The sequence below is a fragment of the Oryzias latipes genome, chromosome 12, assembly GCF_002234675.1.
Source record: "Oryzias latipes chromosome 12, ASM223467v1".
NCBI lineage: Eukaryota > Metazoa > Chordata > Actinopteri > Beloniformes > Adrianichthyidae > Oryzias > Oryzias latipes.
The window spans coordinates 7,896,646-7,922,392 of record NC_019870.2 but is presented as its reverse complement, the minus strand read 5'-3'; the positions used below and the strand labels follow the sequence as shown (position 1 = coordinate 7,922,392).

General features: G+C 41.4%; 1 protein-coding gene and 1 long non-coding RNA gene across 4 annotated transcripts in view; one reads left to right on the top strand and one right to left on the bottom strand.

The window, feature by feature from the left end:
• Positions 1–1,376: 1,376 nt before the first annotated feature.
• The window catches only part of LOC101165159 (netrin-G2), an 83,992-nt gene continuing 59,621 nt past the window's right edge, over positions 1,377–25,747 (top strand). Inside the window, exons 1-3 of one of the 2 annotated variants that reach the window (XR_002291305.2) lie at positions 1,377–2,053; positions 2,884–3,634; positions 18,024–18,667. Coding sequence is in view for 1 of the 2 variants with exons in the window: in XM_011481543.3 (XP_011479845.1) it covers positions 3,416–3,634; positions 18,024–18,667 (863 nt within the window). In the remaining variant the exon portion in view is untranslated. The remainder of the gene's footprint in view (positions 2,054–2,883; positions 3,635–18,023; positions 18,668–25,747) is intronic. The other variant, XM_011481543.3, reaches the window with a different exon arrangement.
• LOC110016045 overlaps positions 3,845–25,747 on the bottom strand; it is a 30,926-nt gene continuing 9,023 nt past the window's right edge. Inside the window, exons 2-3 of one of the 2 annotated variants that reach the window (XR_002291307.2) lie at positions 6,549–6,699; positions 3,845–6,062 (exon numbers count right to left, since the gene is read on the bottom strand). This is a non-coding gene — a long non-coding RNA (uncharacterized LOC110016045). The remainder of the gene's footprint in view (positions 6,063–6,548; positions 6,700–25,747) is intronic. The other variant, XR_002291308.2, reaches the window with a different exon arrangement.

The window sequence follows — 25,747 nt, the reverse complement described above, 5'->3', positions numbered from 1 at the left end:
TTTAGTTTTTTTTAGTTGTGAAACTTAAAAAAAAACACTATTTTTTAAATAGCTAATATTCTGGTCTCCTTTAGTGTACTTTTTTTTTAAATATATAACTTTTGGTTTATTTAATTTTATTTCATTTAAATCTGACATTACCTGCAACATTCGTTTTTTTTTAAGTTTTTTTTTTAATTCTTTTCTAACAGGGGTTATGAATCTTCTGACAAACCAGAGGTATGTCTGAGTAAACCCCTTTTGTAATCGAGGCCAAACTTTATTCCTTTTATTTGTTTTTGAAATTCTTTTGTGACCTGCAACATTTGTTAAAAATGATATTCTTATCCAAATCATGTATCCTTCATTTTTCTCTTTTTAGGGAAGAGAGGTAGAGTTAGTAAGTAACTGAAGCAATGCATCATAATAAATAATTCATAATTTAACAGCTTTTCCCTGTACTTTTATTCCGAAGCACAAATGAGCACTTCCACATCCCCACCAAACTCACATCATCATGTTTTCAAATGAAAATCTGTGCTCTGATGCACCGTGTGGTCATTTGCAGTGATCACACACACCCTCTGTCACAAGTCACAGCTTTGATGCAGAGAGGACAGCAAAAAATAAAAAAATACTAGTTTATGCACAGACTTCACCTCCTATGTTTGAGGAATGTCACAGGTGTGGGGTTAAACCTTATGGAGCTCTGTGAGGGAGTCTGTGACAATTCCCCAAAAAGCCTTGGAAACTTTAGCAAGAATAGGACCTAAAAGAAAGTTACAATTGGATTTATAGATGTACAATATTAGTTAGTGGAGTAATATAGGTGTTTGCAAACAATCTTAATGGCTCATAAATTTCTTTTTGTGCCCAGATCTGCTCCCATGTGAAATTAAAAAGGCAATTTTTGCAGGGATATGGAAAAAGTGTAAAATGTAAAAATTGTTTACATTTACCTGGGTGAAATTCTGAGATACAGTCACAATCACGAGTTGGAAAAATTGACCTCTACACATTTTAATTCCAAAATTGTTCAAACAATGTCATGGTGTTGCTGACATGTGATGCACGATAGCAAAAAAGCTTGATGGAGAGTTTTGAGAGCTGCTGCACATATAAATCGGTGGGTTATTTAGTGTATACTTTAAAGAAAAGTTGTTGTTTTTTAATTAAAAGTCTGCTTTTTAACATTTCTCTTGATTCAGCACCTTGGACAGCGCTCCATAAATGAATGAATTGTGGAGTTTTACAAACTTAACCCAATTTTTTTTAATTAGATTTATCAGCAATTTGGTGCATAATTAACTGGTTAGAGAACTCTCCTTCTCCGACTCCATCCTCTACCAAAGAGCTGCATGTCCAGCACAGGTGGAGGAGGAGTGAGCGGATCCCCGTTTTGCCCGCTGGTCCTTTAAACAGCTGCAGATCGGACCCGACGGGGACGCAGTTTAGGAGCGGGAGCCAGCAGGGGAAGAAAGTTGCACCGCGCCGAGCCGATCCGGGCAGGGCAGCGGGGCAGGAGCAGATGAAAGCGCAGATAGTGATTGAAAGCGATTGTAAAAGGATTTAGCCTCGGCATTAACTGAGAGAGGGAGAGGAGGAGGGAGAAAGGCAAAGAGATAGAGAGATAGACAGAGGGAGGAGGGAGGAAAATACTTTCCATAAAGCCTCCCCCCTCTCTCTTTCTGCCCTTGAGCATCCAGGGTAAACCCGAGCTTGTAAAGTCGGAAGAGGAGGAGTAGGAGAGGGGGAAGACGAAGGGCGGGCACAAGCCTTTCCAAAACTCCATATTTTATACTTTTGATACTCCTTGACGCTGGATTTCAGCCCTGCTCTCCCCACCAGATCCAGGACACAGATCCACCGCGTGCGGCCGTCCACAGATTTCAAAAATAAATTAAAAGTAACCCACTGGACAGCAACATAAACGCCGGGCCAAGCTGATGAGGGGAGTACAGTGAGGATCACGAGAGGGGGACGCATGCTCCATACCGGATGGTCGGAGGGGGATTGTTGTATCCACGCACGGGGACGTGCGCGGTCCAATCGGCCTGACCGATGCGTCCAAGAAGTAAGTGCTGTCTTTATCTGATAATGCATCTCCACATTCGGCTCCATTAATTCCGATGGGGGCGCGCGGGCACTAGAAAGTGCCGCCTGTCAGGATTCGCCGCGCGGCTGTAAATGACAGTTTGCAGAGTGAGAGTGGAGCTGCACGGTCTGGTGCACCACAGTAGAAAGTGACACACCCCTGCAACCCTGTCAGTGCCGGAAAACAGCGCTGAACACTTCAGTTGTGAACTAAGTGTGCCGGGTCCGCGCGGGACAGTTTGTCCACGGAGCTGGAGTCAGTCACTGTGGATTGAAAGTGGTATAATAATCTCTAAAACCACGCTGGAAAAAGAATTGCGCATCCATGATTTGATTTCAATTTTAGTTATTTAGATGACTTTATGTGTTTTGCTTTTTGATTTTGTACATAAAGTGAAATAATTATTGAATGGGTTTTTAAAGACTAATAAAACAAAACACAGAGAATTTAATAGACTTTTAATAGAAGAATATTAGAGACCGACTTTTCTTGCAGTGTAATTCGAACATCTGTAGCCCGCTCTGCAGCAGTGGAGCAACTATAACTCCTGCACGCACAGGCGGCACCCAACAGCAGCAGCACGTGTTTTTACGCACAAGGTTGTCTCACAGCGTAGCGCTTTAAAGTCTGCTCCAATTCAATTCAATGCCATTAAGGCTCTGCGTGTTATGGATGGTGGGGATTTTCCCCTCACTTTAAAGCGGCCAGTTACCCTATTATTATTCAAATGCATCATGGATGCGGTGAAGTTTTGCTAAACTAACTTTCTTCCGCTTTTTCAACTTTCTTCCATCTTTGTGTCGATTCAGGACCACAAGGAGGAGTGAATCTGAAGCGATCAATGGATCTATCTGAAGACAAAGCATTTTTTTCTTCATCCTCACCCTCCATCACTGTTGGCCCCCTGCAGCTGTCCGCTCTCTGAGGCATGGATCCGCGCTACCATCTCCCTCCCAACTCCCTGCATCAGCATGGTCCAAGTGTGCTCCAAGATTAATCCCTGCAACAGTGCTCGCTTTTCCAACCACCGCCCGACTGTCTCAGGAATTCAGCCATAAGAACAAGAAAGTATCCCTCTGTCGGTTCTCCGGGGACCCTCGACATTTGTTTGAAGACTGAGGGCGAGCTTCACTTTACGGGATTCTCCTTTCATCTGGGGAATTAATAACAACCAAGTGGGGAGTCTGTTTACCTCTGCCTCCCCCTCAATTCAAGGAGGTAGCAGGGATACTCACTTTTTTCTTCTGATCACCGATCCATGCGCGTCACTCCTCCTCTGACCTCCGTGGCCCCCTCACCCCGTGCCGGACCCCGCTCCATACACCCCATTCCCGGCCTGCCATGCTCCTCCAAGCCGTGATCCTGTTGCTGTTGCGCTGCTTGGCGTCCTCCCTTGGCCAGTACGACCTGTGCAAGTCCCTGGTGAGCACGGATGACGGCTCGGTGTGGGAACATTACGCGTGCCAACCGAGTCCCGCGCCCATGAAAGACTACATGCGGATCAAAGTAGACCCGCCAGGAATCACGTGTGGAAATCCACCTGAGAGGTTCTGTACTCTGGTAAGTTCTTTGAGAGCACCTGCATACTTTATTTTTAATTGCACGTTATTTTTTGTGGACATGTTTGTGTAAAACAGGTAAAGACGCACAAGCAAAAAATATATTTGACTTATAGTCCATGCACAAAAATCCATGCAACAAGATTGATAAAGGAGGAACCACAGATAGTGGGGTCAAAGGCGTGCAGGGATGACATAAATGCAGTGACTTGACATAAATCGACCTTGCTTTCAGATGTCTGGAGGTGTTGTTTACATTTGAAAGGGCTTCCAGAGAACCTCACACTTCCTGAGATAAAATGTTGGAGCATCTCTTTTTTTCCCAAGGACACAAAAGGTTTATCTGCAGGAAAACTTGTTCAATTTTCTGCTGAAGTAGTTTTTAACACTCTCCCCTGCAGGCTTGTCCCAGCTAAGGAAGGCACAATAATTAAAAAAAAAAAAAAAAAACAGGTTATAAAATCTGAATTATAGGATTCTACTCAGGCCGCAGAGGAAAGTTAAATGCTTAGGACTTGACTCATGACAGACAAGTTTTGTCCATCCTTGTCTGACTGTTTCTATGCCGTCACGTATTGACGTCTGCCCCCTAATGGCTTCGGTCTGAAAACTTCTCCAACTATGTTTCTGAGTGAGCGATGATGAAATATTGATGGACTCCTTAATGGGCCTCCTTATAAAGGTTGGCCAGCGACGCTCCATCTCAAGGAACCAGAGAGTTCTGCACGGTTGATGAGACAGGAGAAAAGAAGGGAAAAAGGAAGAGGGAGGGCGGGACAGGAAGGAGTCTGGTCTTAGTCAGCACTTTTACATGGGACGAGTATCATTATTGTGGAAAGATCTAGTTCCTCTCTAGTTAAATCCCCACAGCCGCAAATGACCAGTCAGTCCGTCCTCCCCACAGTGCACTTGCTCAGAGCTTAGAGAGGAAAATTCAGTCAGGAAGGAAAGAATGACGCCTTAGAGGGGTACATAATGGACCTTTTTTAAAATAAAATAAATAAATAAAAACTTGGTAAAATGTAACTGTAAACAAAAGCTGTATTTGCACTTCTGTTCTGTTTGTCTAACTTGCATTTTAAAGCACAGCAGTTTATGTCAGAACAGTTACATAAAGTTTGATCTGGTTTGAAGCCAGGTGGCAATAATGACAGAATTGCGCACGTAAAGCGTCATACCCCTGAGTCCAAGATTTTTTATTTTTTTTAAAGTTGCGCAAAAGTAGCTTTTTTTTTAACTAACCAAATGCAGTGTTTCTACTTTTTACTTCAGATATGGTCTGGGAAAACAATAAAAGACTGCTCTATTCTTTCTAAATGTTTGTGATGTCATGTTATGGAGTTGCCGTGGAAACCATTTGAAAAAAAAGTAATAGAAAGCAGAAAAAACTGAACACGGCAAAAGCACGCAACAAGACTAGGAAAGAAACAAAATTTAGTTTGACAATAATCAGCTCAAAACATGGACTTTAAGTCAGTAGGTTGGTGTTCCGACTAACTGAGTTTGTTACCAGGTGTGACCTCGATGGAAGAACTTAAAAACTATGCATCAAACTAACCAAAATGATCTAAAGGTTACAATTAAACGGATCCATCTTTACCGGTAAACCCGACTATTTAAGCATCAAAGAATTCACACCAACATGCAAAGATCTGGTTACCATCTACACCTTTGCAGGAGATTATGCCCATTAGATCAACTCCTTGATTTACAGATCATTTATTTTTAGACAAGCATTTTTTCCTCTCCTCCTCCTCCTCCTCTTCTTCTTTTACTTGTCCTGAGATTTGGCAGCTCTAAGCTAGTGTCTTTTCTAATTGGCGTGCATTTGCATTCAAACATTCAGCGCTTGCACAAGTTAAAATTAAAAAAAAGGACTGTACAATAAATACATTTATTAATGCTTCATCCAGTGTGCAGAGCTAATGGTTCTTGATTGAGAAATCCGCTTCCTCATCTGGTTCTTGACATAGACTGCATAAGATGCTACCTTCTACAGAGTGAGTGTTACAGTATGTTGTTACACTGATAGAAATCAGGTTTCAGGCTTCTTGAAGCTCACTGTACTTCAGCTTTCTGTACTTCCACTGGCTTACTGTAGCTTTTGTTCCCTTCATCTCTACGGGGATGCATTTTTTTTCTTCTCTATTTATCTCCCCTGTTTCCTGGGAATGCAGCATTTTTGTTTCCACAGAGTCAAACAGGCTGGCATGTTGGCTGCCGTAACGGGATGGGCTTCCAGCACTTTGACGAAGATGCTACTGTCTCTTCTGTGGCGTGTGAGGAGCCTCTGTAGTTTTTTTGTAGTTTCTGTGCATGGAATCAAGTGCAGCTTTGCGTTGAGGGTGATGGAATGAGCGGTTTGAGGCAGTTCGTAGTCGAGTGGGGTAGCTAATGATGAGGGAGAGATGAGGAAGATCCAAGCTTAGCTAAGCAGAAAGAAGTAGTCAGACCACAGTCCCGCAGTAGTACACACAGTACCCATTTATAAATGTTGCATTCCTGTGCGCCTTTATTTTTTATTTTGTTTTTTTGTTTTGAACCAAAACCTTCAGTCAAGCGCCTCCCTTAGGGAAAAGAACAGAGAGCAGCCGAATGCAAACGTGGGTATCAGTGTGCTGGAATGTACAGTTCACAGTGGTGCTCGCTGCTTTAAACGTGTGCATGAACTGGCTGACTGTGCAGTCGAAGATAAAAAAAAATATATAAATATAAGAAACAGAAAAATAAAAAAGCAGCCTTCCTGTTCCCTAACACATTTGCTAGTTTTAGAAAGTGGAATCAGCCAGCTCTAAAAATAGACATGAGAGAAAAGAGGAGCTGTGCTGTAGTGGAAGGGAAGTGCACAGGAAGGGGAGGAAGATGGCAGCTGGTAGTGTGGATCAGTGCGTTTCAGACTGGGCCTATGGCCATACCTCATGCTCTCCGTTTGGTGGTGGCTATGCCAGACTCTGCATGCTTGCTCTGTCCAGCAGTGGACCATTGAGGAAGACTGGATAATAGAGTTCGGCAGTGGGATGCTGCTTTATGCCCCCACCTGGGAAACATGCAGCCCTGGCCACTGTCCTAAAAACAAAAGTGTGAGTTGGTTAAGAGTTCAGCTAGAAGACAGGAAACAGATGAGAACGTGGACCAACAGCGATGATGAAAAGAAGGGAGGAAGAGTGTGCAATGATGTAATGGTGTGGCTTGCTCCCTCATTAGGATGCAGTTGAAAGTGAACTAAAACTGTTTATGTGGCGCCAGAACAGGAGAGCAGATTTGTATGGTTTACTCAGGTGAATCTGGCTGCAGAGCTCACACAGGCAGAAGTGGACAATTTTTCCAATAAATCACTGATTGTGCATGTTGCATGACCATTACATCCCATAAAACAATAATAGCACCTACTTAGTAGGAAGGCAGTAATACTCTTTTGGCCCTTATGATCCACTATGCAATCAATGCTTAATGATAAAAATGTGTACATTCAAGAAAGTTGTTTTTTTGTGTGTGCTTTGTTTAAAGAATTTTGAAACTTTGTTTCTCAGTCTTTGCTGGACCAAAACTTTTTTTTATCTAAAGTTGTTATAAGTTAAGGTGCGTAGCATCATCGAACCACGGCAGAACATTTTTTTTTCAATCTCTCCAAAAGCTTAAAAAAAGCTTTCTTGCACAGCATTAGTATGCTTTAGTTTCATTCAAGGAGCAAAGAGTTGATTTCATCGTAAAAAAATCTTATAAAACGACCCCCCCCCCCCCCGTTCCCCTGTAGCGCCGCCCCTTGGGGGAGACTGAAGGAATTACAGCCAAAGGAATCTGGTTTTATCTTTAAAAGTGGATGAAGTTTTTATGTATTAAATTTTATCCTCCCCTCTTTTGTTTTAGATTTGTATTTGTGTTATCATTTTCCACACGTTCAGTGTTTCTACGTTCATAAAAGACAAAATTAATTATTTTTATTTCCTTTAAATTCCAAACTCAAAATTTTTTTCAGTATATGCAAGTGTTCGTTAACCAAATATTTTTAGTTTAGTTGCTGAAATGCAAAAATTTACTAGAAGTTATATGTTTGTTTGTTTTTTAATATTCTGCTTTGCCTAAGAAAATTGGTTGTCCACTCCATAAAACCCAGAGAGAAGAACATTATAAGAGGCCCTTCTGGCTGTTTTATCCCCAAAAGTCCTCCCCTTCCTACCTCAGCTACACTTTCCTTGTAATTGGTTTATATTCAATAACATACATCAATAAAAGATAATAGCTTTTCCCTGATTTCACCACATGGAAGGCACTTTGGAAAAAGCAGTGCCTCCATCTGATGTTTCCCTCCATGAAGCATAAACGCTGTGCCTGAATACACGATAAGTTCACAATGCGGCCTGTCCATGGAGGTCCGGCCACCGTGACTCCAGCAGAACGAGCTCAGCTGCTGCTTTAAAGCAGCAGGACGTCTCCGTTTCTGTCCTCTCCTCCTCCAGCAGAATCACCCTTGCCCACAGTAAACATTAAAAAAAAAAATTCTTATCCAGCGCCCTTACAGACATAAACAACACCCACCCACACAAACGCACACATAAAACACATTTGCATGCAGAGGCTCCTGTTTTTGAACACAGCAAGGCATTTTATAGGAAACAGAAAAACACTTTGTGTGATTAAAGCAAAGCCTTGGTCTATTGTTTGTAATTTCATTTGAGGGATTCACTTATGCCAGGAGTAAAACAGTTTGAGCACCCCAGCTTGAAATGACTCACCTGAAAAAGAATCACCTGATTTCCAGAAAGCAATAAGAGGAAAGATGACTGTAGTATTTTCTGCTAAATTACTTTTTAATGTATTTCTTTGTTTATTTTTCAGTAGTAAGGTCTAAATCAAGGTTCTTTCCTCCAGTGTCTGCGAGCCTTTATGCAAACTCTGGACCCTCCATTCAAGAAACACATTCTAAACGATGTTCAGATTTTGGGAAGTCTGAGCTTCATAGTCCCTGTTCTGTTGGTAAATTCCCTCTTTTGTTTTTTTCTTCTCATGTTTGACAGGATATATAAAGTTATAAATGTGCACTTGTATGTCCCTGCCTATACTCCAGTAGTTCCAGTAAATAAGGTCAAAGCTGGTGCTGATACCTGATTAACTGAAGGTACGTTCACACCACCCTCGGCAACGCGCATCCAAGCACCCACTTCCAATGAAAAGTCTACGAAAAGGCGTGTATATGCTCGTTTCGGGAGTTCAAAACTCTCACAGCCGCACATCGCTACAGAAGTTTCTACAACCCTTTTCGGGCAATACGTACAAAAAATGTGGCTATTAAACGTGTTGAAGGCTAAACCAGGTTGAACTTTGACCAATCAGGGACTTGGATTTGGTAGCCAAGCAACTTCCAACTTTAGGTGGTGGGCATGGGTTAGTTAACATTAACAAAAGAAAAAGAAGAAGCCCCTTCCTGCTCATCCAGTGTGAACACCATGGGTTGAACGCATGTCAAATACCCGGTGTAAACTTAGTATAAGATTTTTAAAAATCACAGTTTGGCTCCCAAAAAAGCTCTTTTGCAAATGTCTAATTTTTTGCTCAACTTTTCCTGCAGAAAGAAAGAATGCCACTCTGCACACAAAGCCTATGTTCTTTGCAGTTAACCAAAGGGTTTATTTTCATTTTAACAATTCTTGACACTTTAAATCACTTTCTGTACGAATTGTGATATACAAATAAACTTGCCTTGCCACAAATTTCTGGGAATATTTTTATTTATTTATTTATTTATTTTGTATTTTTTGGTATTAAGAGCCATTTCTAAACTAATTTACCAACTTTCCACCCTCACACTTTTAAGCTATTGCTGGCAGCAGTCTGGAGGAGGACAGAACCTGCAGTTTTTTGGGACGAAAAAGAAAGAATCCGAGTTATTTCTCCGAGGCTGTTAGATCTGCGTCAGTTGTCCTTTTCTAACTCTCAGACAAGCTCTGATCAAACAATCTGTTTTGGATTTTCTGTCATGTTTAAACCTTTTGCCCCAGGCTCCTTTTCTCTATTTTTCCCCGCTCTTAAAATTTCTGAAAACAGCATCAGGCCACACACACTACACTCACATATTTAAAGCCACTTCACCCATTGTAAAAAAAAAAAAAAAAAAAAAAAAAGATTAAATTTCCGGCATGATGGAAACCTTTCTGACAAAATAAAAGATTAACGGTATAAGTGAAAAAGCAATATCTCTTCCTCTTCCCCTCTGTGGCCTTTTTAATGGGAAGGTTGTTCCATTTGATGTTTCTCCAAAACAAAATAAATTGTGTTCTCAGAGTGTCTGTCCCCTTCCTTTATTTCCCATGCAGGCAATATAATAAAGAAACTTCTGTATGTGGAAGGAAAAATTAGGCGTAAAAGGAGGCTTCGCTGGAACATGGAAGTATTCTGGGGAACAACAAAGGTTGGACAAGGAAGCAAGAAGAAAATATAGAAAACACAAGGGAAAGCAGTGTGAGGTCGAGGAGCAGCCATCGTTTTATCTGAAAGTTTCTAACTAATCTTATAGGCTCATTTGTGACAAGAAAAAAAGATGTAAAGCAAATGTTTGCATAAAAGAATAAAGAAAAGCAGGTATTTAAAAAAAAAGTACAAAGTTACTAATACAATAAGATATTTTGCATGTTCAGAGTACCTTTAACCACTAAATCCATGTTAACTATTTGTTTTTTTCTTCAGAATATGGTATAAAGAATTATTCCCTTTTTTTACGAACACAAGTAAAATATTTCTTAAAGTGTGTTTTTAAAACACATTTTTAAAAGTTGTATTTTAAATGTTAACCGTGCATAATCTATGTGTGCTTGCAGCCAAAAATGTACAAATCCAGTTTAGTGTATACATTCAGAGTACAATATTCTTGACTTCATTTTGCCGTTGGGTATAGTTGAAGTTTGCAAAAACAGACACTCTTTAATTACAGTGGTCCCTCATTTATCTCAGGGGTTTGTTATGAAAATAACCTGCAATTTGTAAAATCAGTGAACTAAGATTATAGGTGTTTTAAGGCTATAAAACTGCTAATTTACGCTCTTTATACAATGTTCTCAGAAAGAAACATTTTCACACTTTTCTTTCTTGTTTAAACTCTCAAAGTTCAAACCTTAGAAAAATAAATCTAGAATTATAGAATGAAACCAAGGATCTAAACGTAATCCCAGATTTATGTAAATGTAAAAAACTGAATGCATTCTGTACAGTAGACACACCACAGATGTGATTGATTTACAGCCAATCAGATGCAGAAAAAAACCTCCAAAATTTCATCCAACCATCTTCCTCCTCTTATTTGGGACCGGCTTGCGGGGGGAGCAGTCTAAGCAAAGATGCCCAGACTTCCCTCGCCCAGGCCACTTCCTCCATCTCCCCAAGGGGGACCCCGAGATGTTCCCAGGCGAGCCGAGATACGTAGTTTCTCCAGCGTGACCTAGGTCTTTCCCGGGGCCTCCGCCCTGTGGGACATGCCCAGAATGCAAAATTCTAAAGGAAAGAAAATCCATGGGAAACCAAGACTCAAAAAAGTAAGCATTGTATGAGAAACTATGGTTTATCCTCAACTACATGGATGTAAAGATTAAAAGTTGTTTTTTTGATAACTCTTGCCAGATTTTTCCGACACTTCCATATTTTATTAGTTTTATAACTTTTAGCACGAATATGGTTAGCTTTTGTGAAAGCTCATTCCAAGAATCAAAATTTAGCTAAATAAAGAAAGCAAATCCCCGATCATCATTGATTATCACCGGGACAATAGTTTTTCATTCCAAGTTGGGACCCAAACCAGGTTCGTACCAATTTTTGCAGTTCTTCAAATGAGCCCTGGGGGCTGATGTCAGAAAGGAGCAATTCCACATAGCCTCCTTTGATGAAAAGTCTAACTTTACGCCCAAAAGGAACTTTTGTGCAACCCTTGTCAATTTTTTTTTTATGAATTACTTTATACCCTATCCATCATAACTGATTTTCATTTTTGATTTTATTAAAGCTCAAATTTTCTGAGGATTGGGACAGGGTTTTTTTTTGAAGGGTGGAGTGGGTGGAAGCAGAGTTTCAAACTTTGTTTTGCCCCGTCGGATCGGTATTTTCAGAAGATTGTTAAGGCGGAAGAAGCAATTCCAATCAATGTGCCCTTCCTGCATCAGGCTTTATCAAATCAAATGCCCAGACGGATTGACACAAAATTTTTTACAGAATGTATAACATGTTAAAGCGCATCTTATCTCATCCATGTTCACCCTGCAGAATCCAGTGGTTTACATCAGAAATTATCCAGTGCACATTAGCAAAAGCCTCTGCCGTTTTTTCCTGCAGTAAGATGTTAAAAAAAAAACAATTCCCTCTGTACTTCTCTCAAAACTGCAAACTTTCATAAAGTTATATCACAGCTATAGTGAAAAACCAATATAGTTATTATTTTGAAGCATATTGAGACTGATAAACCTCTGCATAATCATCATCATTTCATTCTTGGTTTTCCAGTTGCAGATGCTGCGCACGCAGAAACATGAATCAGCATCTAAAGCAGGCGACTGAGCCAAATTGCAGAAGTTGAGATGTTTTTAATGACTGTTAAGGTCTCTTTGTTTTGACCCGCCGCTGAAAACAAGGAAGTCACTTATCATTGGCGTGCTGTGGCAGCTGTTGTCGTAGAGACAGGAGCCCAGTGGAGATAATTGTTGGAAGGGTTTAGTAGTTCGGGCCACCTGCCGCAGTATTTGGCTGGGATCTGTGTGTGCATGGTAGTGAGGGAGAGCATCTCTGCAGACGTTTGTGGATGTGTCTGTCCTGGCACAGTTAACCCGGGCCAGGTAAGCGTGGAGGTAGAGTGGAGAAAGGAGGGCAGGGTACACAAACGGCTTAAGCATAACCTCGCGTAAGGCTCTCATGGGGGATAAAATCTTCCAGCTCTATTACTGTACATATTACCTCTACTGTAGGTAATCCTATGGGCTCGAAGAGGTCAGCAGCCGATGAGCAGCAGTGTGTAGCTGGTTCTCCCACTTTGTGGACACACTTGTACATGAAGCCACACAACAACTGCTTTTTTCTTTTGTAGAGTATGCAAGGGCTAACCTATATAGAATTTGCACTGTACCTTGGTAGTATGACAGTACAGCCATTTTCAATAGGATTTGTAGGTCAAGAGTCAAGCCCGGCACAACGATCTACTAATCTTTCTTTCTGTTGGTGTCTGGACTAAGGTCAGAAGTTGGTCAAAGTGTGCACAGAAAAGCAGCTGGGCCTCCACAGGGCACCCTCTCATACTGTGACGTCCATTGCAGCACCTCTTTATCCGAGTCCAATTACCTCGTCCGTTTGCGGTTGTTTATGAACAATGTCGATTAACATCTTAAGTGTGTTTGCGCTGACAGCGATCTCTTTGTGAGCCACTGCAACGGGGATAATAGGGTTATCAGATAGTAAACAATCCTCCAATGTACTTCAGAGAGAGATTATTTGCAATTGCAGCATCAAGATAGTTCCACAGCTGTGTCTCTGCATGCAAAGTGATCATCTATATTGCTTTATTTATTTATTTTTTTCATTCCTATCTTCCCTCAGAACCGTTTGAGCGTTCGCTTATGACTGGAGTTTCCCCACTCTCGCTTGTCACCGTAAATCAGATGATTGATAGTATCTGCCTTTCAGGATTGTAACTTTTGGTGTTACATCACCAGAGCTGCTGCGAGTGACTGCTCACTTTCTGCCGCGTAACAGTCCAGTAACTTCATTGAGAAGGCAGAGCGGATGCTTCGTTTTGCTGTTGCTGAATGGGGAAATTGTGAGCTTCTGCAAAGAAGCTCTGACATATGATCTATGCTTGCGCAGTACATCAATATTATGCAGCTTCGCCTTCAGGTTAAAGCTTACATCACATGGAAGAAACTGCTGTTTCATGTGATACTCGACCCAAATCTTCTGAGTATTGACCAGTCAGCCTTCGCGGGAATGAACGGCGACTGCAGAAGGCTTAAATTCACATTAGTTGCAGAAAAAAAAGTTTCAAAAAAATATCCATAAGTAACTTCACAAGTCACTTCTTCATCTGTATTCTTCGCATGCCAGGATGCTCATTTCTATGCAAAACTCACGTTGCAAACAGAAACTCTGGTCAGCTCATTAGCAGGTCTTTGCATCATTGAAGTGCCCAGCTGCCATCTACCAGTATTTACCATCAATGATAAAAATACAAACTTTACATATCCATCCTTTCAAGCTTTAAGAGCCCAGAGTTTGACAGTCAAGCTATAGAACTTTGGTGAAATCAATTAAATCCAATTTAGCTCAAAGACTACAAGATAAATCCTTTTATAAGCAAAATACTAAAACGTTTACCAGGTAATAAAACGTTCATTTACATACCATTTTTAAAATTAAAACATATTTTACAAAAAAGAACCATACACCCTACATTTTTTTAATGTATTTTGAAAGCATTCCTAGTGGTCTTTTCATTATGATTATTGCCTTCTTAGCCAACATAAAGAAAAACTGTCGCTTTCTAGGACATAGTTTCTGCAGAGCGAAAGTAGTTTATCAGAAATTTGCCTCAGAGTTGTGTGTACGATTGTTGGTGCAGAGTAAGCCTGCTCTCATTTCTCATCATCCCTTTGTTTATGCTCTCCTACTAGCTCACAGACCCTCACATCCCTAACCTGTCATTTCCGGTCAACAAAAATGGCGAGCAATATCGGAGCAATCCTTCCATACAGATTTATCCAGATTCCAGACGAGGAAAATAAAGACGTACATGGATCTATTTACCTGCAAGTGGATGCATCAGAATGGAGTGGAGCAGGGAGCTTGCGGCTTGCCGTAATAACTTCTACGTCCTGGCTACAAGATTTTTCCAACTGCAATTTTTCGTCTGTTCCTGATTCATAACAATTTGAATAAAGAAATACTCAGAAATGCAATTTTGAGCTCAATTTTCTTTATATATGTTCTCCATTATGAGAAAAATGCGACAAGAACAAGTTAAAAAGCACCAAATACACTATTTTGGGTAGAAATCGGACGTTAAGTCAAATTTGAAACCTCGTCTTTCGCTGATTCTACTTAAAGGATCTTCTGAAGGAAGCTGCTTGTAAAAAAGGTTCTGGCTTACTGCAGCACTAGACACTTGATAAATGTGACTTCCTCTTCATTTTCTGAGACTGCTGACTTTGCAGTTGGCTCTTCAGCTTAATCCTTATAAGTCTGACAACAAATAAATAATCAAAAACAAAAGGCTTAATTACAACAAACTCCCTCTCGTTCTTGCTGCGGGGTGCAGGTTTTTGCACCTCGCTTGAGGATTTCGCAACTCTTCAATTTCCTTAATATTTGAATATTAACAAACACCTCTAGATCAATACGTTTTAACTGGAGCGAGAATTTCTTTGGTTTTGTTCTCATCCTGTGGAAGTTGTTTTTACTTCATAAATAAAGAAAATAAGAAATAAAATAGGGAAAAAAATGACAGAGGTGCAAGAATAAAAAAAAAGAAATTACTTTGCTTATACTCAAACACATCATTTTAAAAATGATTAAGTAAAAAACTAAAGTAAATTGTTTTGTTGAAGTCTCAATAAGTAAAAAAAAATGAAATCAGGAATAAAACTAGATTAAGTTCATTCTTAACCAAGATCATTTTTTTCAACACACAAATCTACAACTTAAATAACTAATAATAAATTCAATAAAATGACTAATTAAGTTGATGTGGATAAAGGTATAAATTAGGCTTAAAAGAAAACCGGATAAAATAAAATAAAATAAAAACAAATTGGGTAGAAAGGATATTAAAGGTTCTGAGCATAAAAGCTTGTTACCAAGTTTTTGCACAGTTTGGCTGGGGGTGCGACTTCTGCTCAAGTGCGACTTATATGAAATTTTAATTAAAAATAAATACCAACAAACGCTGAAGGGCACGTTAGGAGTTTGTATCACTATTTGCTACCGATAGTCATAGAGTGTCACAGAGGAGGAAGAATTCAATAAATTTTGTGATTTGAAGTGATAGAAAGAGTTTAGTTGACTTGTTAGCATGTCCTTTATGCTATGCTTATCTTCATAATTGTTCATGTGTTGTGCTACTATACTAGATTCCTCTTGTTTCATGAAGCTAAATTAAGCATCAATGTGTTAAGGTAGTGAAGCGAGTATATATTCAGTCTATAATTGTTATCTACAGTAGAGACACCCGCGAATACGCAGAATCTGCAAATACAGAGAATCCCCCCTCGACAGAAGAATGTCCGTTACCGATCCTTCTTCATCAAAAACCCACCTGAAGAATAAATGTAAAACATTTATTAAGAAACTTGGAGTGTTGCGCAACATGTAGGATTTTCTTTTTTAATTTAGAGCAATAGACTGTACCGTAGCGTACTTTATAATGCACATAAGGAGTGTCACTCTGGCACTGTCCGAATTCCCACCCCTAACCCCTTAACTACTGAAAAACTATATAGTGTGGCACTATGTAGTGCCATGAATTTTAAAAGCAATTCTGACAATATGCTCACTACTTTTTTTACGTTTTAAACAGCGGATATGACATCATCAATTTCACACAATTAAAATCTAACTAGTATGAGCGTTTTGCGATGACTATGTATGAGTCCAATGTCTTCTGAAGATAAAAATTGTTCAGACGCAATGCATTGTGGTCGACATTCGCCAATCCAGTGAGCATCGATGCACACAAGTTTTTCGCAGAGACTTCTGGAAAATTCCAGGGCACTTGATTTTGGAATTGTAGATTTGGACAGCACTACAAAATGGCAGACGCACTAAATAATGCACTATTTAGTGAGTAGGGAAGAAATTCGGACAAAACCAGCGTCTCTCTGTGCCTTAAAACCAGGAACTCGTGCAGGATATTTTCTGGACATGTCCGAATCAGCTGATGCCATTATTCCATGCAGGGGCACAAACTTCAGTTGGCAGAGATTCAGGAATCGGTGGAACAAGCTCCTGCTCGACTGGCCAGAGTGCTCTTCATCTCTTCAGAAATTCCTGCAGCACCTCCTTTGGACGGAATTTTTGTGATATACCGGAGGAGTACTAAAACAAAAAAATCTGCGAATACGTGACACTGCATATATTAAAACGTGAATAAGCAAGGGAACACTGTATCCCGGTACTATGATTTGCCTTTCAAAATGAAAAGTCTGCTCTTGTTTCCATATTTTGTTTAATAAATGTCTCCCAAAAGTGCAACTTATGTATGACTTTTTCTTCTTGGTTGTGCATTTTTTGGCGTCTGCGACTTATACTCCGGATCAACTTATTGTGCGGAATATGATGTATAATCGAAAAATGTAATTGATGAGTTTAAATACTTTTAGTGCTTAAAGTATTTACTTAAAATATAAAATTATAACTTTTTTGTTTAATTACTGTACTGCTTTAGGACAGCACTTATTATAATAAATAATCTGTTTTGTGCATCTGCTGCAATCCAAACTGTGCCAGAGCTGAATTTAGCAAATTAAGCACCGAGAGAGATGACTGAGGATCTCTGGGAATTCTTTGTGCAAATATTTTCCCTTCTGCTGTGATGGGAATGTCAGACAAGTAGCCCAGAAGTCATGAGTTTTGTATTTAAACAAAAACTTGATTGTAAATGTAATCCAGCTTGTGTGTGTGTGTGTGTTTGTGTTTTAACCTGCTAACCTGATTGGGTGATTTTTTTCTTCTAGATAGCATGAAAAAGTCTCCAATCAGACTAAGAGGCATTACTTAGATCAGATGGGAAGGAGCCTGTGGAGCTCTGGGATCCATGTGAATAATCCTGTTGACTCTAAGTTGTGTAGCAGGGAAGCAGCTTGAAAGCATTGGCATCACTCGGAGAGGAGGATCAATTCTCTGGAGTTAAAAGTGCAGCCGCACTCTGCTGTCCATGCAAAGACAGTGATGATGCACGACGCTCCTGACCTTCCTGTTGTACTGATTTGCAAGTTTACTTTTAATGTCACTGTAGCGCTTATGCGAGCTGCTCGCCATTCAGACTCAGTGTGGTTATGGGGAGAAATTTCTTTTTAATTGAGCTTTAAACATCCCTGTAATAATATCTTTGGAATCAAGCAGTATTTGAGTAGAACTAATGACAGAGAATAAATTAGAGAGGAAATGGGAGCACCAATTCTTTTCTCCTGCTTTACTCATTACTTTGTCTGCTGCGAGACCAACTTCAAATAATAAAAAATTAAAATAAGACTTTTTTCTGTGCATCATAGTCAAATGTGATCTGACAAAGACTAATCAAAACAAATGAATGAGCACAACAACTCTTTCTTTGCATTGTAGAAATGTGGCATTGTTCATTTTTGATTAAAGTTATGTTGCAGCCTCCTGAAACTCCTATCTTGCTGACCTTTTTGACTTTTTGTGTCCTGCAGGAGAACCCATACTTGTGCAGCGATGAGTGTGATGCATCTAGCCCTGACCTTGCCCACCCGCCTCAGTTGATGCAGGACAGCGAGCGCAATGGTATGATCACCTACTGGCAGACAGTCACCTGGAGACGCCACCCAGAGCCCCTGCTGGCGAACATCAGCATGTCCTGGAACAAAAGCCTGGAGCTCACAGATGACATTCAGATCACCTTTGAATATGGCCGTCCCACTATCATGGTGCTGGATAAATCCATGGACCATGGCCGCTCCTGGCAGCCCTATCAGTTCTATGCCGACGACTGCTTGGACGCTTTCAACATGCCCCCCAAACGAGTGCGCGACCTCTCGCCCGCCAACATCACACGGGTCATCTGCACCGAGCAGTACTCTCGCTGGGTCGGCTCCAAGAATGACAAGAACGTAAAGTTCGAGGTGCGGGCCCGCTTCTCTGTGTTCGCAGGGCCTCGGCTGCAGAACATGGAGAACCTGTACACCCGCATGGAAAGTATGAAGGGACTGCGGGACTTCTTCACCTTCACCAACTTGAGGCTGAGACTGCTCAGGCCTGCCCTCGGAGGCACCTACGTCCAGAGAGAAAACCTTCTCAAGTACTTCTATGCCATCTCTAACATCGAAGTACCAGCCAGGTGAGGAGGCAGGCGCTGATGAACTTCACATTTAGAAAAGCAGCAAGCAAAACAATGACAAGTTCAATGAAACTGCTGAAAAAAAGGGCAAAACATGCAACGACAGAGTAGACTGTTGAATTAAAATGTGATTTCTTCAGTCAAATCAACAAACATATATTCATTTGTTCCAGGGGTCTGCAACCTTTAACACCAAAAAATCCCCAGATTAAAACCCAGTAAGAGCCACTTCACGGTTTAGAAAAGAACACGTTATTTATAATTCTGTGGCCATTAAGCCATTCATTCATAAAATGTAGCTTATAATTATTTACAATAATTGAATTATGAAAGTGTTATATTTTGATTATATTGCTTTCGACAGACTCAAACACAAGTTTCTTCTAAAATAAAATACATTGTGTCAGTTAAAATATTCCCACTGTAGTAGATTTATTTGCAATTAAACTATAAGAACTTTGCCTTTGAGCAGCAACTAGGGACAAGATGAGAATAGAGTTTTAACATATTCTATTAAATAACCACTCAAACAGTGGATCTAACCTTTTACAATTATTTTGCTTATCTGACGTATGCATTTTGGAAGAAAGGTAATTCTCTCAGTGTCTCTTGATTTTAGGTAATTTTTAATCATTTAAGATCAACTCGGTTTATAAATCTAAAATTAAATGACAAAACATAACTAACAAATCAATTATATATGAAAATTGTTTTCATTTTAATTCAAAGCCAAAGAGCCGCAATTTAGAGATAAATGGAGCCTCAGCTTGCAGACCCCTGATTTGAACCATATATTTATATATTCTGCTTTTTTTTCCTGAATGAAAACTATTAACATAAGGGAGGTACAATAGTCTTGGCACAACATTGATATCAACCTTAAAATCCATATTTTTTCTTAAAACAGACAGACTCAGTAGTTGTCTTTATTTTGTGATTTTTCTGGTAAAACACAATCAGATCAGGAGACAAATGTTCTTTACCAACTTTCCTCCACTTCCTGATTCATTTATACTGATAAAGGACCTGCAATTGTATTTTGCTGTAATGAAAGCTTCATGAGGTCTAAACTTTCAAATACTAAAAAAGAATTCATATTTGAGCAAAAGTGACAATCCTCGACTGGAATCTACATGTTTTGTGCTTGTAGTTGAATATTCTGTCTCTGCTGAATTCAAACATGACTGCCCACCTCCCATACCCAGCCTATGTGATTTGAGGGCTTTCAAACTGACCCCGAGCATGAATCCGGCCCAGCCCGTCACCGGCCCTGTGATGACAATGATTAATGACAGAAACACACAGCCTCGGTGGTCCAACATAACCTCCCTCGCCGCCCCCTCATCCAGGTTCTGTGGGGAGCGGGGGGGGGGGGGGGGGGGGGGGGGGGGGGGGGGGGCTTACATAGCAATTTTGTGACAGTGAACGATGCTCACGCCATCATACACCTGCTTAGCATCAACGAGCCATCTCCCCTTCCTTTCAGAGTTATTATTCCAATCAATACGGCGGGCTGACATTTGAATGGTATTTAACATCCTTGTTGGAATGGCGTGCAGCGGGAGGAAGAATGCATGAATTTGCGAGTGTTAGCTGGACGAAGGGGGGGAGCATCTGTTTGAGCCAGGCGTTGACCGATATGTGTGTGTGTGTGTGCGCATGAAAAAAAAAGATGTGGGGGTTGTTTGATGAAGTCCTGAGTGGATGCTGACACAGCACACATACAAACACGCACAAGCAGCCTTCTGGCAGCGTGGAGAGCAGGCCTGCAGGTATTGATCACTGCCACTTTTCAACCTCAGCATTGAATCAGAGAGAGAGATCAGTTGAATATCAAGAGTTGGCAAAAACTTCGATCAAACTCAGCAAAAAGAATAAAAACTATGCAAATTGTAGGGGTGTAACAGTTATTGATGATATGACTTTAAAACGATTAAGTGCATCACAGCGGACAACACACAAGTGATGGCACCGAAAAATGATCATGCCATCATTACAGTCTAATGTTTAGAAACACTTTGAACTTCGTAAAGTCATCTGACTACGTATACAGGGTGGTTGAACATTTTTAATAATGTTCCGTTTGTGTTTTTTTTGATGTGGAAAAACGACAATAGGCTGAACTTCATGAAACTAAAATGTGAATGGATTTTCCATTAATTCTTGTTTGTTTGTACACATATTTTACTTACTTGATTATTTTTCAAAAAACACAAGGTATTCATATTCTAGTCACACTGGTTGAATTTTAGGCTGTGGATAAAATTTAGATCCGTTAAAATAATTATTCAAAATGACCAATATCAACTATAAATAAAATTAACATTAAAATGACTCGTTACACCCCTAGCAATTGGAAATAACAGTGTTTGTTTCTTTTCCAGTGGTTTAGTCAAATTACTGATACTTCACTTTGCTTTAAACATCTACTTTCTTTGGGTATTAACTCTAACAACTTTTGTCTTATGTGTAAAGTTTAAAAAAAATCTCTTCCTCAGTTCTGGTGGCACCTAGTTTTGGTTAGAGCTGGATCTGGTAACAGAGAACCCAAATTTAGCAGGGTGGAGATGACGGAGGCAAGTCCGTCTCCTGCCCCGGCCACCCACACCTCCCGTAATATTACCACTAATCAATAAGTTATTCTGGGCAGCCAGCAGGGGTATAAAGTGATAGGGATGGGGGGGGTGGTCCTGAGCAGTACAGTACAATCAGCAGCGTCTGATGCTTACGGCTGGAAAATTGATTCTGGAGAGTGAGACGATTAGTCAGTGTTCCCTGGACAAAAGGCTAAGCTATTTCATCTCCCCTCGTCTGGCCTTGGTAACATATTGGGATTTCCAATGCTTAAAATTTGAATAATGAATATTCCGCTCTACTGGTGCTCCAGCAGGAACGGCACACTGAAATGGGTTTTGTGTGATCAAGACTGAGTGGCAGTGTACCGCAGGTCGTCGTGGTAATGAGATACGCTGCCGTTGTCGATGGAAACCGGGCTGCAGTTACTTCCTGGTCGTATTGTGTGTCCTCGTGCCTCCGGCTGAGACTCTGGCTGAACCCAGTTAAAAGTAATTATTATTAGTTGACTGTTTATAATGATCTGAAGTGAGGCTGCACAGGGATAGCCAAACAGAGCCTTGTTTTTTTTCCCCCCGCAGCCAATGCAGATGCAATCCTTGTGGGACGAGTCTCCTACCAAATGATGCTGCTGCAGGTATGCTAAAAGGCTGGTCCTCTGGGATAAATAGTGCTGTTTTATCAATAAATACGTAACCTGATAAACCACTGAGTGCAAATGCTGGCAGAGCAGAGCTGAGCTTGAGGGTGTAAATTTAGATTTGTGGATGCAACAAAAACGCCCCGCAAACTGGATCTAGAGCACAGTGTGACAGGACGTTTAGAGGAGAGGTCAGCCAGAGGTGGAACCAAGATTTGGAAGGAGAAAGGAGAAGAGAAGCACAGACATATCCAAGTCTCACTCTGATCATCTTCCGATCTTTTGTAAAAGCGTTCCCAGTAGCCAACATAAAAAATAAAAAAAAGGATTGTTTTCTTGGGCATAGTTTCTGCAGAGCGGCAGTAATCCATTAGAATTTCTCCTCGGAGTTGTGGGTGGGACTCCTGGCACAGAGTAAGCCTGCAACTGTTTCCCATTATCCATCTTTTTTTGTGCTCTCCCGCTAGCCTACAGCCCCTCAAAATCCAACATAACTAGTACAACAAAAATGGCGAGCAATATTATAGATATCCAGCCGTACAGTTTTGAGCCAGATACCAGCTCAGACGAGGACAACCAAGATCCACGTGGATCTAACCGCCTACTAGTGGATGCATCTGAATGAAGTGGAGCAGGGAGCTTGTAACTTGCCGTAGTGACTTGTACATCACACTGCAAGCTTTTTCCAGTGGCATTTTTGCATCTGCTCCTGATTAACAATGATTGGAATAAAGACACATTTGGAAGTGCAATTTTAAAATTAGTTTTCTCTATATATATGCTTCATCATGAGAAAAATGCAACAAGAAAATGCTCAAAACAAACAAAAAATTGCAATTTTCATCAGTGCGGGTCTTTAAAAGTTGTCAATGAAAACTTATTGTACTATATGTGTAGCAACACCAACTAAAAGAGATGGAGCAGTGACTGATGCAAACTTCTAAGCCTCCTTCAAGAGGCTTGACTTCTGATGTGAGTGTTTCCATATCACCAATGGACCACGTGAAAGCTATCTCCAGCCTCAGCTCTATCATCATTTACATCAGCAAAATCGCATTCACCGGGAAGCCTCACTCATAAGAAAGCATCTCAAATGTTCCCCTCATTCATTGAACCTCCATTTCTCCAAGCCCGTTTCCTCTGTCCCATCTGTCAGCCGCCCTGCCGGACTGTAGACTGCCTTATGGATTAGACGGTAGGTCGTGGGCTGGGCCATTTTAATGAAATAAGCAGCAGGTCGTACGGTGGGTCTTTATAATGGAATAAAGGAAAGGCTTCAAGCTCAGGAAGAGCCAACTAAGTGGATTAAGGCCAAGAGGGAGAGAAGGAGCCAGAGCAGGATGAGGAGGTAGACAAAGTCTGCGTTGTTTTTATTTTTTCACTCATGGTTCATAATCGCTGCAGCATCAGTTTCTCTCATAGTCGACTGATACATTTTGATTTAAATTGACTTATGGAGGATGATGGTATTTGAGAGGAGCCAGCTGATCCTAGCTTCTCTTCCACTCTGTCAGTTAGCTGAATCAAAGACACACGAGTCAGCAACTGGCGGGCCACATTACGTCTATGCTTTTTCCATTAAGGAAAAAAAAAAAACAATGCTGACCATTAAAGCATGCTGCAAAAGCAGGTTTTAATCTGTTTAATAAAAAAAATATTATCAAACATTTAAAGCAAATAACAGGAAGTGGGGGGAAAAGCAGTTTGAGTGCATCTTCAAGTCTTTGTTTGCCAGAAAATAAAGAAAAGATGATCCACATGTAAAAGCTAAACTTTTGATTGACATGACAAATAATGTTAAAAAGAGTTCTGCACATTCTGTCTCAGTTATCTTGTTATATTAAAAGGCTGTTCTGGTTTTTACGAAAGATTTTGAAATAATTCTGCACATGAGCACTCATAATATCACTAAAATTGTGATATTGAAAACTTCTAAAAACAGTGAATAACTTCTATACTTAGCCCCTGATAACACATAATGCGTTCAGTTTCTTATAAAAACCATATTTTCTAATAAGGAAAAAGATAGTTAAGAGCTGGTTTGGCGTTGTGGAAACAATCTGAAAGTCAATGCCGCTCTGAATGTTTTGCGTTGTTTCATGGCTGCTTGACTCATTTACCCATCGCGTGTCTGTGATTCTCTCTTCAACACCCCCCCTTCCGCTACTGGAGCTAATGTGCTCAGAAGTGTTAGTGCTCCTGACCGACTGGCACTGAAAACTTTCCGTTACACCCAGCAGAGACTCTACAAAGGGACATGCAAAGCAGACTTTAACTATTGAGACAGCTGAAGTTACAAAGGAAGTAACTCTGCATCAACAGGGTTGTAACTTTGTTATCCAAACAATGCATCAAAATTAGCTTTGTTTCTCTAGCAAGAAGGAAAGTAACTAAATTACCATTTGTTATTTATGTTCAAATGATTTTTTATCCTAAAGCGGACAGTTTTTTTTTTTAGAAACCCCTGCTAATCATAACTTATTCTTGTAGTTATTAGCATAGGGTTGCAGCACAAAAATAATCAAGAACAGACGGTGAGTTAAATGATGACATTTGTATTTGCAAACTTTTAATAATAAAACTTAAAAAAGCAAATTACCTTGAGCGTTTAGTTTTCCACAGATACAAAAGTTTCACTTTGAACCAAATGAAAAAACGAAGTATTAAGAGCTAGACATGTTTTACCCATGAACCACTACGAGGCGTTTAAAAAAAAAACGCCCCCCCCTTGCTGGGGGGGGGGGGGGGGGCAGCTGTCTGACCACCGGGGGACAGTCTACCAGCTGTCCCCAACTTACCCCCTTCCTCATATAACCTCATAATAGGGTGAGGGGGTGGGGGGCTTAGCCTGCGATGAGCCTTGGGGGGGGGGTTTACTAGGCAGTGGCCCCCCTCCCATGGTTGCCGTATGGAGTGGGCCCCCCCTCTTTCGGTTTTATTTGCACCTTAGACATGTAGGGCCCTTGGTAGGGGGGGTGCTTGGACATCACTGCCAGCAAGCAGCGGATGTCCTCCTGGCACCCTACCCGCCAATTTTAACCACACCTTAGACATTTAGGGTCCCTTGGTGGGGAGGGTGAGGGGACGTCACTGTGAGTAATCAGGAGATGTCCCCTCAGTGCCCTACCCGCCAATTTTAACTGCACCCCCCTTAGCACACACACCCCTCCCCCCTCAATATATACATTCCAACATAAACACACACACATGCACACACACACCCTCTCAAACACACATACACGCACACACATTTTGCAAGGAAGGTGGGACCTAGGACCATCTGTCCCCTGCCTCTTCCCTGGTGGGGGGTACGGGCCCCTTTGCAACGGCGGCCGTGTCCCCGGGGTGCCGGCTTCCTGGGCCCGGCGGTGCTCTCTCCGCGCGGCGGGGGGGTTCACATTACATCTGAGCCGGGAGTGTTCGTGTCCCTGGGGGGTGGGTTCTGGTCCTTGCTCCTGGGCGCTGGGCCCCGCCATATTTCCAACTGTGGCCGAGCCTGGTCGGGCCATATTTACAACACCCCTTGTGGGCCCTCTTTTTTTCCCCGGGGTTCCCCCCCTCTTGGGCGGGGGCGGCGGGCCCCTGCCCCGCTCCTCCCTGGACCAGCCGCGGGCCGGGCGGATGGCTGCCTGGAGCGCGGAGCGGGTCTCCCTTGGGGGGTCCTGGCTCGTACCTGGGGTTGGGGCGGGGGGATGCCCGGAACTCCTGGGTGGTGGTGGGGTGCTCGTCTGGGGCTGTGGGCGTCCGTCTCCGGTGGGGCCCTGCGTTGGGTTCTCCCGGCGCGGCGGGGGGGCTGCTCTCCTGGTTGGGCTGGGGCGGCGCTCTCTCTCCCTCCGTGCTTCCCTGCTCTCTGGCTCTGGGGGCCT